A 16,360-nucleotide genomic window follows, 5' to 3' on the forward strand; every position below is an offset into this window, starting at 1 on the left:
CAAAAACCCTGACTGTCACGGCCTCTCTGGAGAGCCGACGTACAGGTTACAAAGTTGGTAAAAGCATGTCGAGGATCTCTCCAGCTCACACTTTTGTCTGCGCCACAGTGCGAAGGCAACATGACGCTGTCAGTCATGTGAAGGTTATTTGACTATTAAAGCGGGTGATTGAATGCTGCCCTCTGCTGAAAACAAGGGACACTTTCTCTCGAGTGCTGGCCTTAAAGGGGCCTTGTGGAGTTTTCTTTCAAACAGACAAAAGTCATATTTATGTTCAGTGTTAATCACCAAAATGCACTGTGTGAATCCTTGAGCTCTAACGATTTGTTGAATGCATTGCCCCCCCTCATGAAACATTAGCAAAGCCAAAAAATGTAAGTATCATAAACCCAGCATTGTTGACATCCGTGTTTGTTAGAAAGAATTCTTCTTCTTCCCTGACATACAACATCTATATTATGATATGAGACTACACAGCCAAAATATTGAAACCACTGGCGGGTGAAGTGAATAACACTGATCATCCTGTTACTGTGCAATGTTCTGCTGGAAAACCTTGGGTCCTGGCATTCATGTGGATGCTACTTAATGTGCTTCACCCACCTGATCACCACTGCAGACAACATAAACCCCCTCATGGCAACAGCACTGGTCTATGTCAGTGGCCCCCCAGCAGGACAGTGCACCATGACACACCATGAAGCTGCTCAGGAATGACCCCAGGGATGGGACAAAGTGCTCAAGGTGTCGACTTTGCCTCCAAATACCCCAGATCCCAATCTGATCGAACATTTGATGAATGTGCTGGTACCCCAGAGGTACTTGGCTCTGACCTGTTAAGGCATGGACACAGGACCTCTGGAAGTGTCCCTTAGTGTCTAGCACCAGGGCTTTAGCTTCAGATCTTTTGAGTCCTGTGGGATGTGAGGTGGGGTGCCGGCATGTCCGGCAGATGTTTGATCAAATTGTGATTCAGGAAATTTGGAGGCCAGGTTGATGCTTGAGCTCTTTGTCATGTTCCTTGGGCCATTCCTGAGCAGTTTTTGTGGCGTGGTGTGGTGCATTGTCCTGCTGGGGGGCCACAGTTTCTGGGGAATGGAATTACCATGAGGGGGGGTACGTGGTCTGCACTGGTGTTTAGGTGGGTGGAGCGTGTGTGGTGGCAACCACATGAATGTCAGAGCTCAAGGTTTCCCAGCAGAACAATGTTGTTCACTTCACCTGTCAGTGGTTTGAATGTTTTGGCTGATCAGTGTATGTCCTCTTAGATTTTGGATATTGTGTTGAATTGTTTGAATGAATGAATCATCAGGTCAAATTGTAAATTTGTCAAACACTTTGTTGTATGTAACTGATAACATTTACACAGAAGTTTATAAAAGCCGCCGTGTGTTTCCTCAGGGTTTCAAGAAGCCGCGGGCGTACATCGCAGCTCAGGGTCCTCTGAGGTCGAGCACCGAGGACTTCTGGAGGATGATCTGGGAGCAAAACGTCTGCGTCATCGTCATGATCACCAACCTGGTGGAGAAAGGAAGAGTGAGTGACCAGATCTCAATTACACACACTTAACTTACATTCATGTTTGTGATGTGAAACATTTATTGATCCTTCATAGATAATCCGAGGCTGCATCTGATACTGACAGTCTGGAGTCATGGTGGTTATTGTTCACGTATATATTCTAATACTTCCAACCAGGTCTTTACTATAATATTTTTAAAAATCCAGCTTTAATTATCTTTTAGTCCCTTTTTAAAAAATTACAAACATGAAATATTCCAGAGTGAAAAGCTGACACTTTTTAATTTTATTTGTTTATGGTCAAACAATAGATCAATAAAATAAATTGTTTTATTATATGTAAACAACATAGAGAATATTAAATGAGATTAAACTGAGTGAGAACATTTTAATATAAATTTTAGTTTTTCATTTTAATGTTGGCCGACAGTTTGCTTTCCTAAACCTGAAAATAAAAGCAGAGACTGGTTTAACATTCAAGTATATATTCATTTTTATTCACATGAAATAAAGACAAAATCTCGTTTGCATTTTCATCATAATTCCTAATATTTGATATGTTCATGTCTCCTCAGAGGAAGTGTGATCAGTACTGGCCGGTGGAGGTGCAGGAGGAGTTCGGCAGCTTCCTGGTGACGATGAAGAGCAGCAGAGTGCTTGCCTACTACACCCACAGGACCTTCACTGTCAGGAACACACACGCCAAGAAGGTGTGTTAAAATGTTATTGTTTATTAGCAGATCAGGGAAACTGAAAGTTCTCTGGACATGTTAACATTAAAAGTAACGTAGATCACTTCCATCCCCTCATATGTTGTTGTTGTTGTTGTTTTCCCCACACAGGAGATCATAATCACTGATACAGATTAGTTCAATATGTTTCACCAAAACTCAGCTGTGCTCTCCAGCTTTGTTTCATCCACATCTTTTGAGTTGTGATAAATGTCAAGGAATTTTCTGAACTCTCTTCTTTAATGTTTCTAAACATATACAGACCTTAACCCCCAGTTTGATTTTAATTATTCCTTTTTGGTTGCACCTTTAGGGCTCTCAGAAGGGGCGAAGCAATGAGCGGACGGTGACTCAGTACCATTACACCCAGTGGCCGGACATGGGCGTCCCAGAGTTTGCTCTACCACTGCTCAGCTTCGTCCGCAAGTCGTCCAAAGCCAGGACGGATGACATGGGGCCGATGGTGGTGCACTGCAGGTAAGATCTGATCACGCTTTGGTTTCACTTTTATCCTCACGTCGGTAAATCCTGGATTCACCTCGTTTTTTCTTTCTCGTTGCTGTGCAGCGCCGGCGTGGGCCGGACGGGCACATACGTGGTCCTGGACAGCATGCTGAAGCAGATGAGAGATGAAAGCACCGTCAACATCACAGGATTCCTCAAACACATCCGCAAACAGAGGAACTATCTGGTTCAGACAGAGGTCAGAGGTCAACTTGTCTGTCTGTCCACACACATCCACACAGTTGTTCAGTCGTCAGTGTTACAACAGGCTGGAGTTTGAACCATAGAGTGTAGAACTGGATGTAGCCACCGTGACTTCACCCATTGGTTTGTGGACTAACATAAAGAAGCCTCCAGTTTGTTATTTTGTCTGTCGCCATCTTGGATTTTTGGAGCGAGAAGTATATCTGGACGTTAGGGTGGATCTGACACATTTTGATGCCGCGTTAGCAACTTATATACAATTTGACTTTTTTTGCAACTAATGGAGTCGCCCCCTGCAGGCCATTGCATGATGCAGGTTTTTTTTTTAAAGATATTTTTTTAGGGCATTTTTAAGCCTTTAATTGATAGGACAGACAAGCATGAAAGGGGGAGAGAGAGAGGGAGTGACATGCAGCAAAGGGCCACAGGCTGGAGTCCAACCCGGGCCGCTGCGGCAACAGCCTTGTACATGGGGCGCCTGCTCTACCACTAAGCCACCGATGTCCCTGGATGCAGGTTTAAGGCACTTCCCTGTTGGCCTCTCTTGTCAGACCTGGAGGCTACGTCCACTCGTATTCAGTCTGTAGTTTTAACCCAGTCAGCATCTTCATGCAAAACACAGCTGGATCAAAACTGGGATCATTACAGTTGAAAAGTAAAAGTTAATTAACATGTTGAAATATAATAATTTTTAACGTTAGCAGCGTGGTTTTATGAAGGCTGAAAAATCTCAACAACTGTACAATGGATAGCCAGGACATTTTATTCAGACATTCATGGTTACCAGAGGATGAACCCTGCTCACTTTGGTGAACCTCTAACGTTTCCTGTAGCGCTGCCATGAGATTTACATTTGGGGGTTTTTCATAAAATCAACAACTATTTAATGGGTTGCCAGGAAAGTTGGTACTGACATTCATGTTCCCTTCAAGATAAATGCCAGTAGCATTGGTGATTTCCTGAATTGTCATCAAGCACCATATTTAATTTTGTCCAGTAATTAAGTTTATGAAAAAACTATGGACGTTCTCATCGGCCCCAGCAGTGTTTTGTGTTTAATTCTGTTAAGCAAATGTTTGCATGCTAACAAGCTAAACAAAATTTGTGAGCATAGTAAATATTATCACGTTAACATTGTCATCATGAGGATGTTGTTGCAACATTCAACAGTAAAAGTGCAGGGAAGCGGCAGTATACACAAAAACTAATTATTAAAATGTTAGTCCAGTTTAAATATGGATGTATGGAAGTCTTTTGGGCTGCAAATAGATAAGCAAAGGGTCCCTTATAAAGACTTCAGGGAATTAATTTGAATGTTTGATACTTAAAATATAGATTTCTTCTTGGAGTTGCCCTTTGCCCACAAATAATTTCAAATTCAGTCTTTATCTGACATGTAACCTCTCAGTCAGTGCATGTAGAATAATGACAAAGGATTATCATTCTGATTACTGAACAGACGGTGCCTGTATGACTCACAATGAACGATATAAATACTCATTTACTATCCAAAAAGGGTGATCAGACTTCTTCAGTGTATCTGTCTCCTCCTGCAGGAACAGTATGTTTTTATCCACGATGCCTTGGTGGAAGCCATCTTATCCGGAGAGACGGAGGTGGCGGCAGCTCACCTGCACAGGTACGTGGATGAGCTGCTGATCCCGGGGCCTGCTGGGAGGACGCGCCTGGACAAACAGTTCAAGGTGAGCAGCTCAGTGAACTGTTCTCTGTGCTCACTGGACGACTGCTGAAGCTTCATGAGTCACTAAAACAGAATCTCAAATATGTGTCTTGTCTGTGTTGGTTTATACTGTCACTAACAGATGTTTTCCACAGCTGGTTTGTCACTCTGGAGCAAAGGAGTGCGACTCCTCTGCAGCGCTGCAGGACTGCAACCGCACCAAGAACAGAAACTGCTCTCTGGTACCTGGTGAGTCCCAAATGTTTGACAGTTAAGGAGCTGTAGCGCCTAAAGAAAAAGGAGACATCAGTTAGCCTGATGTAAAGGACAGGCTAAGAAAGGACACTGCTGCATGACTCTGAAATGTTTATTAGGAATTAACTCTTATTTTCTATCTGTCTTTGCAGTTGAGAGGTCGCGAGTACGCCTGTCTACGACGGCAGGGGAAACGTCAGACTACATTAATGCGTCGTACATCGCAGTAAGAGCAAACTTTAAATCTTCTCCAGAGTCAGGTGAGGAGATCAGTTTCAGTTTAATCACAGAGAAACAGTTTTCTCATCTGACTCTGAGTGAGACGGCCAACTAAATAAATAAATAAATCAGCCCAGTCACTATGTGAAAGTAAAAAAAAACAAAACATGAACATCTTTGATCCTGAGTCGTGGTTCTGTTCCTGCAGGGTTACAGGCAGAGCAATGAGTTCATCATCACCCAGAATCCTTTATCTGGCACCATAAAGGACTTCTGGAGAATGATATGGGACCACAACGCCCAGGTCATTGTGTCACTGCCTGGGACGCCATCAGGCGAGGTGAGGAAATCATCGTTATGTGTTATGTGTGTTTGTGCAGAGTCTGTACACTTTAATTTAAAAGAATTAGTTAAACATTTTGGGAAATGCACCTTTTCAGACCAAACAGTCCGGGGGGGCTCCCCAAAAACGAAATACCTTCAAAGGCTTTTTCTGTGATACATTCGCACCTCCAACAGGAATGCTGAAGTGACGTAAACCAGCTATTGAAGACATTGCATTGCACTTTGGCGAGCCAGAATTGCTTTGTATTTCCACTGCTGCTCAGTAAAGCCTTGACTTCATTGTGAGTCATGTTGGTTAAGATTCTCAGTAATCCAGATCCTGGTCATCCTGCCAGTGCTATATCATAGGCAACTGGACTTGCTTGAGTTTCTTGAAGACATTTCACCTCTCATCCAAGAGGCCTCTTCAGTTTTAATGGCCTGGTGCTGTGGTGGGGGGTTGTGTTGGATGATAGGTCACAAAACACCAGCCTTTCCCCTGGAACGTTTCCCAGGAGGTCGGTGTTTGGAACACGTAAGCTGAAATTTGGGTCATTTAAAGGTATGTCCCCAACCTATCCACAGTAATTTCAAATGTCAAAACTTAACCTCCGCAACTTTATGCTAAGAAGTAATTTTATGTTAAATACATAAGGTCATTGGTGGGGCGCAAATTCCTAGAATATCATACAAACCGTCGTGTGTGCATTTTCGTAGGATACCATACAAAGCGTTGTATGAGGTTACAGTACAGTAGTAGGTCAGTAGATGAATAAAATAACTCAGCCCAAAGTTCATCTCAGCCAAAATTTAATGTCTATCTGACATAAGGGTCCAGCATTTTTCTGACATCACATTGATGTCCGGTGCTAGCTGAGTAGCAGCCAGTTATCACCAACACTGCTTTTAGGAGCTTTTTATTCTCTTTTAGCTCATTAGTTTGGTCTTCCAACCAGCAAGTGCTCTTATCAATCTTGTTTCCAGCAGCAGCAGGCGGCTGTTTTTCACCAAAAAAGTTTTGAAAATCTCGTTGTGCACACCTGCCAAATGGCACAGATACAAAATTAAATACTAGCTGATGAACATAGTCGTGCATTTAGCAGCTAACGGGAGAAATTTTAATCTCAGGAGCTGGTGGAGACCAAAAACAGAGCTAAAAGAGAGTGTAGAATCGGCCATCATGTGTGTTGGTAGGGTGGACCCATCTAACCCTAACGACACACATGATGGCAGGGTGGGTCAACAACTCACATGTGACCTTAACGACTTTGTAAAGGTTCACACCCTCATAGAGTTCAAAGCCTGCAACTCTGCACCAGTCATCTAGAACTCAAGCAAGTCCAGTTGCCTACGATATAGCACTCTCCCCCCTGCCATCTCCAGCATAAAGAGCTGTCCTTTAGTTTGAGCTTGTATAATTTTGATGGTGTCCAGTTGACTCTGTCCAAGACCTTACATTGAGAGTCTAGTTTTAAGATCGCTGGACATCTTTCTGGCATTTTTTAACATCAGAGTCCAGTGCTGTTCTGCATATGATGTGCCCAGCTCGGACTCCCACACCCCTTTGTTGTTGAGCTGTGCAGAACACACTCTCACGTAGACACTTAAGATATTTGAGGCAGGACACGAAACATCAAGTACTAAGTGATGCTTCGTGTCCTGCCTCAAATATCTTAAGTGTCTACGTGAGAATATCTGCAGTAAGGGGCGGAGTGAAACCAGATCAAAATATTTGGACAAGAAGGTGTCTCATTTGTAAGCAACGCCAAAACTGATGTTAAGGTAGCACAAAGGACTGCTTTAGGTTATTGAAAGACCTAATTAATTTAGCCCTAAATTAGGCTTTTTAAATGGAGTGATGACAAGGCGACCACTGGGGCTGACCATCTTCAAGAGATGGAGTTTTCCCTGTTCTTCCCATTCTGCCGACATGGCATACATGCAGCATTAACACACAGACATGAGAATGATATCCATCAACTCATATCTCTCAGAAAAGAAGTAAATAAGAGTATCTCCCAAAATGTTGAAGCATTCCTCTAACATTCACCAAAGCACGTTCCATCTGTGCAGGTCGTTGCTCCTCTGTCATCTCGTGTCACTCTGGTGCTGCAGGATGATTCATTTCAGTCTCTCCTGTTGTTGGATCAAAGTGTGATGTAACCATCTGCGGATGTCCTGTGTTGTTAGACGGAGGAGGAGGAGGCGGAGCTGTGTGTCACCTGGCCCCGTAAAGGGCAGCCAATCAGCTATGAGACGTTCACTGTCACTCAGAGGGGTGAGAATCACATCTGTCTGACCAACGAGGACATGCTGGTGGTCCAGGAATACGTACTGGAAGCTACGCAGGTTAGTGCAACTTTATGACAGCTTTAAAAATCACTGGAAACAGGTGATGGTAATACATTGTCATAATATAAGAACAAATATTAGCTGCAGCTTCCATGAAATGTTCTGATCCCAGTCTTGCACAGGAAAAGTTCAAACATAAAACAAGACATTTCAAACAGCCAAGTTGTTGACTTGATTGCAGAACATAATTCCCCACAACTCTCACAAGGTGTCACCAGTTGTCATGTAGCCAGTATCTCTGTGAGGGGGCCCAGTTTGACGCAGCAGACAGCTAGTGTCATCAGTTTATCTATTGGAGGTGAAATTATTGAAATGGACCGCTGATGTTTAAAATATGATGCACTGATTTCAATGACATGCTCATTGTATTTATTGTGAACTGTATTATTACATCTGTCTTGACTTTTTTTAGAGATTTTATTTCCCCATACTATACTATGATGTTTTTAATCACAGTTTTGACAAATGATACTGTGATGATTATATGACATTTTTGTACAATCATGTTTTATCTTTTTTTTTTACATACTATACTCTGATGTTTTTAATTACTTTGCCATACTTTACAATGACGTTTTTATCTCTTTTTTTGTGTGTGTGTGTGTGTACATACAATACTATGACATTCTTATCACTTTTTTGACATACGATAGTTTGTTTTTTCAGCATTCAATAATGTACAGTACAGGCCAAAAGTTTGGACACACCTTCTCATTCAATGCGTTTTCTTTATTTTCATGACTATTTACATTGTAGATTCTCACTGAAGGCATCAAAACTATGAATGAACACATGTGGAGTTATGTACTTAACAAAAAAAGGTGAAATAACTGAAAACATGTTTTATATTCTAGTTTCTTCAAAATAGCCACCCTTTGCTCTGATTACTGCTTTGCACACTCTTGGCATTCTCTCCATGAGCTTCAAGAGGTAGTCACCTGAAATGGTTTTCCAACAGTCTTGAAGAAGTTCCCAGAGGTGTTTAGCACTTGTTGGCCCCTTTGCCTTCACTCTGCGGTCCAGCTCACCCCAAACCATCTGGATTGGGTTCAGGTCCGGTGACTGTGGAGGCCAGGTCATCTGCCGCAGCACTCCATCACTCTCCTTCTTGGTCAAATAGCCCTTACACAGCCTGGAGGTGTGTTTGGGGTCATTGTCCTGTTGAAAAATAAATGATCGTCCAACTAAACGCAAACCGGATGGGATGGCATGTCGCTGCAGGATGCTGTGGTAGCCATGCTGGTTCAGTGTGCCTTCAATTTTGAATAAATCCCCAACAGTGTCACCAGCAAAACACCCCCACACCATCACACCTCCTCCTCCATGCTTCACAGTGGGAACCAGGCATGTGGAATCCATCCGTTCACCTTTTCTGCGTCTCACAAAGACACGGCGGTTGGAACCAAAGATCTCAAATTTGGACTCATCAGACCAAAGCACAGATTTCCACTGGTCTAATGTCCATTCCTTGTGTTTCTTGGCCCAAACAAATCTCTTCTGCTTGTTGCCTCTCCTTAGCAGTGGTTTCCTAGCAGCTATTTGACCATGAAGGCCTGATTGGCGCAGTCTCCTCTTAACAGTTGTTCTAGAGACGGGTCTGCTGCTAGAACTCTGTGTGGCATTCATCTGGTCTCTGATCTGAGCTGCTGTTAACTTGCCATTTCTGAGGCTGGTGACTCGGATGAACTTATCCTCAGAAGCAGAGGTGACTCTTGGTCTTCCTTTCCTGGGTCGGTCCTCATGTGTGCCAGTTTCGTTGTAGCGCTTGATGGTTTTTGCGACTCCACTTGGGGACACATTTAAAGTTTTTGCAATTTTCCGGACTGCCTGACCTTCATTTCTTAAAGTAATGATGGCCACTGGTTTTTCTTTAGTTAGCTGATTGGTTCTTGCCATAATATGAATTTTAACAGTTGTCCAATAGGGCTGTCGGCTGTGTATTAACCTGACTTCTGCACAACACAACTGATGGTCCCAACCCCATTGATAAAGCAAGAAATTCCACTAATTAACCCTGATAAGGCACACCTGTGAAGTGGAAACCATTTCAGGTGACTACCTCTTGAAGCTCATGGAGAGAATGCCAAGAGTGTGCAAAGCAGTAATCAGAGCAAAGGGTGGCTATTTTGAAGAAACTAGAATATAAAACATGTTTTCAGTTATTTCACCTTTTTTTGTTAAGTACATAACTCCACATGTGTTCATTCATAGTTTTGATGCCTTCAGTGAGAATCTACAATGTAAATAGTCATGAAAATTCCATAAATTTTCTTGAGATACCACACTATGACTCTGCACTTTTTTCGACATGCTATACTATGACTTTTTTCCACACACCATACTACAATGTTTTTGTCACTTTTTTGAACATACTTTACTATGACATTTTGTTTCACTTTCTTCAACATACTATACTATGAATTTTTTCGACATACCCCACTACAACATTTTTAGTCACTTTTTTCAACATGCTATACTATGACTTGTTTCAACATACTATACTACGACGTTTTTGTCACTTTTTTTGACATACTATACTATGATGTTTTTATAGCTTCTTTCGACATACTAAACTATGACTTAAGCTACATTATGACATTTTTCAAAATGCTATACTTTGTCATTTTTTAAACTTTTTACGACATACTATACCATGATGTTTTTATCACGTTTTTATCACTTTTTTTCAACATACTATACTATGACGTTTTTATCACTTTTTTCGACATGCTATACTATGACATTTTTATCACTTTTTTCGACATGCTATACTATGACGATTTTATCACTTTTTTCGACATGCTATACTATGATGTTTTCATCGCTTTTTTCGACATGCTATACTATGACGTTTTTATCACTTTTTTCAACATGCTATACTATGACGATTTTATCACTTTTTTCGACATGCTATACTATGACGTTTTTATCGCTTTTTTCAACATGCTACACTATGATGTTTTTATCACTTTTTTCGACATACTATACTATGACGTTTTCATCGCTTTTTTCGACATGCTACACTATGACGTTTTTATCACTTTTTTCGACATACTATACTATGACGTTTTTATCACTTTTTTCGACATGCTATACTATGATGTTTTTATAGCTTCTTTCGACATACTAAACTATGACTTAAGCTACACTATGACATTTTTCAAAATGCTATACTTTGTCATTTTTTAAACTTTTTACGACATACTATACCATGATGTTTTTATCATGTTTTTATCACTTTTTTTCAACATACTATACTATGACGTTTTTATCGCTTTTTTCGACATGCTACACTATGACGTTTTCATCGCTTTTTTCGACATCCTACACTATGATGTTTTTATCACTTTTTTCGACATGCTATACTATGACGACTTTATCACTTTTTTTCGACATGCTATACTATGACGTTTTTATCGCTTTTTTCAACATGCTACACTATGATGTTTTTATCACTTTTTTCGACATACTATACTATGACGTTTTCATCGCTTTTTTCGACATGCTACACTATGACGTTTTTATCACTTTTTTCAACATACTATACTATGACGTTTTTATCACTTTTTTCGACATGCTATACTATGATGTTTTTATCACTTTTTTTCGACATACTATACTATGATGTTTTTATAGCTTCTTTCGACATACTAAACTATGACTTAAGCTACACTATGACATTTTTCAAAATGCTATACTTTGTCATTTTTTAAACTTTTTACGACATACTATACCATGATGTTTTTATCATGTTTTTATCGCTTTTTTCGACATGCTACACTATGACGTTTTCATCGCTTTTTTCGACATGCTACACTATGACGTTTTTATCGCTTTTTTCGACATGCTACACTATGACATTTTTATCGCTTTTTTCGACATGCTACACTGTGACGTTTTCATCGCTTTTTTCGACATGCTACACTATGATGTTTTTATCACTTTTTTCGACATGCTATACTATGACGATTTTATCACTTTTTTTCGACATGCTATACTATGACGTTTTTATCGCTTTTTTCAACATGCTACACTATGATGTTTTTATCACTTTTTTCGACATACTATACTATGACGTTTTCATCGCTTTTTTCGACATGCTACACTATGACGTTTTTATCACTTTTTTCAACATACTATACTATGACGTTTTTATCACTTTTTTCGACATGCTATACTATGATGTTTTTATCACTTTTTTTCGACATACTATACTATGATGTTTTTATAGCTTCTTTCGACATACTAAACTATGACTTAAGCTACACTATGACATTTTTCAAAATGCTATACTTTGTCATTTTTTAAACTTTTTACGACATACTATACCATGATGTTTTTATCATGTTTTTATCACTTTTTTCGACATGCTATACTATGACGTTTTTATCACTTTTTTCGACATGCTATACTATGATGTTTTCATCGCTTTTTTCAACATGCTACACTATGACGTTTTCATCACTTTTTTCGACATGCTACACTATGACGTTTTTATCGCTTTTTTCGACATGCTACACTATGACGTTTTTATCGCTTTTTTCGACATGCTACACTATGACGTTTTTATCGCTTTTTTCGACATGCTACACTATGACGTTTTCATCGCTTTTTTCGACATGCTACACTATGATGTTTTCATCGCTTTTTTCGACATGCTACACTATGACGTTTTTATCGCTTTTTCCGACATGCTATACTATGATGTTTTCATCGCTTTTTTCAACATGCTACACTATGACGTTTTCATCGCTTTTTTCGACATGCTACACTATGACGTTTTTATCGCTTTTTTCGACATGCTACACTATGACGTTTTTATCGCTTTTTTCGATATGCTACACTATGACGTTTTTATCGCTTTTTTCGACATGCTACACTATGACGTTTTCATCGCTTTTTTCGACATGCTACACTATGACGTTTTTATCACTTTTTTCGACATGCTACACTATGATGTTTTTATCACTTTTTTCGACATGCTATACTATGATGTTTTTATCACTTTTTTCGACATACTATACTATGATGTTTTTATCACTTTTTTCGACATGCTATACTATGACGATTTTATCACTTTATCACTTTATCACATGCTATACTGTGACTTTTTTCAACATACTATACTGACATTTTTTCCCCACTTTTTCGACATGCTATATGTCGTTTTTTGTTTTTCCACTTTTTTCAACTATACTATGTCGTTCTTTGTTTTTTTGTTTTTTCCACTTTTTCGACATGCTATACTTTGACGTTTGTTTTTTTTCCCCACTTTTTCGACATGTTATACTATGACTTTTTTATAGCTTTATTGGACATACTGTACTGTGACTCTTTTATAACTTTTTTCCACATGCTACACTATGACTTTTTCGACATACTACACTATACTATGATGGGGTTTTTTTTTCCACTTTTTCGACATGCTATACTATGACTTTTTTCGACATGCTATACTATGATGTTTTTTTTCTTTTCAGTTTTTCGACATACTATACAATGACATTTTTTTCCACTTTTCGACATACTATACTATGACGTTTTTATCACTTTTTTCAACATGCTATACTATGACGATTTTATCACTTTATCACTTTATCACATGCTATACTGTGACTTTTTTCAACATACTATACTGACATTTTTTCCCCACTTTTTCGACATGCTATATGTCATTTTTTGTTTTTTGTTTTTCCACTTTTTTCAACTATACTATGTCGTTCTTTGTTTTTTTGTTTTTTCCACTTTTTCGACATGCTATACTTTGACGTTTGTTTTTTTTTTTTCCACTTTTTCGACATGTTATACTATGACTTTTTTATAGCTTTATTGGACATACTGTACTGTGACTCTTTTATAACTTTTTTCCACATGCTACACTATGACTTTTTCGACATACTATACTATACTATGATGGGTTTTTTTTTTCCACTTTTTCGACATGCTATACTATGACTTTTTTCGACATGCTATACTATGATGTTTTTTTTCTTTTCAGTTTTTCGACATACTATACAATGACATTTTTTTCCACTTTTCGACATACTATACTATGACGTTTTTATCACTTTTTTCAACATGCTATACTATGACGATTTTATCACTTTATCACTTTATCACATGCTATACTGTGACTTTTTTCAACATACTATACTGACATTTTTTCCCCACTTTTTCGACATGCTATATGTCATTTTTTGTTTTTTGTTTTTCCACTTTTTTCAACTATACTATGTCGTTCTTTGTTTTTTTGTTTTTTCCACTTTTTCGACATGCTATACTTTGACGTTTGTTTGTTTTTTTTCCACTTTTTCGACATGTTATACTATGACTTTTTTATAGCTTTATTCGACATACTGTACTGTGACTCTTTTATAACTTTTTTCCACATGCTACACTATGACTTTTTCGACATACTATACTATACTATGATGGGGTTTTTTTTCACTTTTTCGACATGCTATACTATGACTTTTTTCGACATGCTATACTATGTTTTTTTCTTTTCAGTTTTTCGACATACTATACTATGACTTTTTTTCCCACTTTTTCGACATATTATACTATGACGTTTTTATCACTTTTTTTCGACATACTATACTATTACATTTTTTTCACTTTTTCAACATGCTATACTATGACTTTTTTATCACTTTTTTTAATATGCTATACTATGACTTTTTTATCACTTTCTTTTGACGTGCTATACTATGACATTTTTATCACTTTTCTCGAGATGTTATACTATGACGTTTTAATCACTTTTTTCGACGTGCTATACTATGACATTTTTTCACTTTTCTCGACATGCTATACTATGACTTTTTTTTTTTTACATACTATACTACTACTACACTATGATGGTTTTTTCACTTTTTCTGCCATACTGTCGTGTTTTTTTTCTTCACTTTTTCGACATGCTATACTATGTCGTTTTTTAATTCCTTCGACATACTATACTTTGACTTTTTTCACTTTTTCGACATACTATACTATGGCGTTTGTTTGTTTTTTTTCACTTTTTCGACATAGTATACTGACATTTTTTCCCACTTTTTCGACATGCTATACTATGACGTTTGTTTTGTTTTTCAGTTTTTCGACATACTATACTGACATTTTTCCCCCCACTTTTTCGACATGCTATACTATGTCGTTTTTTTTTTTTTTTTTTTTTTTTTTAAACTTTTTTCGACATGCTATACTATGACGTTTGTTTGTTTTTTTCCACTTTTTCGACATGCTATACTATGACGTTTGTTTTGTTTTTCAACTTTTCGACATACTATACTATGACATTTTTTCCCCAGCTTTTCGACATACTATACTATGACATTTTTTCCCCAGTTTTTCGACATGCTATACTATGTCGTTTTTTTTGTTTTTGTTTTTGTTTTTTACTTTTTTTGACATGCTATACTATGACGTTTGTTTTCTTCTTTGTTTTTCCACTCTTTTTGACATGCTATACTATGACGTTTGTTTGTTTTTTTCACTTTTTCGACATACTATACTATGACATTTTTTTCCACTTTTTTTGACATGCTATACTATGTCGTTTTTTTGTTTTTGTTTTTTTTTTTTACTTTTTTCGACATGCTATACTATGACGTTTGTTTGTTTTTTTTCCCCACTTTTTTCGACATCCTATACTATGACATTTTTTTTTTTTTTACTTTTTCGACATAGTATACTATGACATTTTTTCCACTTTTTCGACATGCTATACTATGACGTTTGTTTTGTTTTTCAGTTTTTCAACATGCTATACTATGACATTTTTTCCCCACTTTTTCGACATGCTATACTATGTCTTTTTTTGTTTTTTTTTACTTTTTTTGACATGCTATACTATGACGTTTGTTTTCTTCTTTGTTTTTCCACTCTTTTTGACATGCTATACTATGACGTTTGTTTGTTTTTTTTCCCCACTTTTTTCGACATGCTATACTATGACGTTTGTTTTGTTTTTCAGTTTTTCGACATACTATACTATGACATTTTTTCCCCACTTTTTCGACATGCTATACTATGTCGTTTTTTTTAAACTTTTTTCGACATGCTATACTATGACATTTGTTTGGTTTTTTTTTTACTTTTTTGACATACTATACTATGACATTTTTTTTTCTCACTTTTTCGACATACTATACCATGACATTTTTTTCCACTTTTTCGACATGCTATACTATGACTTTTTTATAGCTATATACTGTACTGTGACTCTTTTATAACTCTTTTCCACATGCTACACTATGACTTTTTCTACATATTGTACTATGATGGCTTTATCACTTTTTTCAACATGCAATACTATGATTTTTTTCGACATGCCATACTTTGACATTTTTTCAGTTTTCTCGATATGCTATACTATAACTTCTTTTGACATGCTATACTGTTGTTGTTTTTTTCCTACATGCTATACTATGACATTTTTCAACATGCTATACTATGACATTTTTATCACTTTTTTTGACATACTATACTCTGACAGGTTTTTTTTAAACAATATATTTATTAACATTTTCTTAAATACACATACACTTGTATATATACACACAATTAT

General features: G+C 37.7%; 1 protein-coding gene across 4 annotated transcripts in view; it reads left to right on the top strand.

The window, feature by feature from the left end:
• ptprz1a (protein tyrosine phosphatase receptor type Z1a) overlaps positions 1 to 16,360 on the top strand; it is a 141,905-nt gene that overhangs the window by 117,828 nt on the left and 7,717 nt on the right. For all 4 annotated transcript variants that reach the window (XM_033635022.2, XM_078168332.1, XM_078168333.1 and 1 more), the window contains 9 exons: positions 1,402 to 1,536; positions 2,097 to 2,231; positions 2,566 to 2,729; positions 2,820 to 2,955; positions 4,517 to 4,663; positions 4,797 to 4,890; positions 5,049 to 5,122; positions 5,324 to 5,455; positions 7,630 to 7,788. In XM_033635022.2, coding sequence (XP_033490913.2) covers positions 1,402 to 1,536; positions 2,097 to 2,231; positions 2,566 to 2,729; positions 2,820 to 2,955; positions 4,517 to 4,663; positions 4,797 to 4,890; positions 5,049 to 5,122; positions 5,324 to 5,455; positions 7,630 to 7,788 — 1,176 coding nt within the window. The remainder of the gene's footprint in view (positions 1 to 1,401; positions 1,537 to 2,096; positions 2,232 to 2,565; positions 2,730 to 2,819; positions 2,956 to 4,516; positions 4,664 to 4,796; positions 4,891 to 5,048; positions 5,123 to 5,323; positions 5,456 to 7,629; positions 7,789 to 16,360) is intronic.

This window comes from Epinephelus lanceolatus, chromosome 5 (genome assembly GCF_041903045.1).
Source record: "Epinephelus lanceolatus isolate andai-2023 chromosome 5, ASM4190304v1, whole genome shotgun sequence".
Classification (NCBI taxonomy): Eukaryota; Metazoa; Chordata; class Actinopteri; order Perciformes; family Serranidae; genus Epinephelus; species Epinephelus lanceolatus.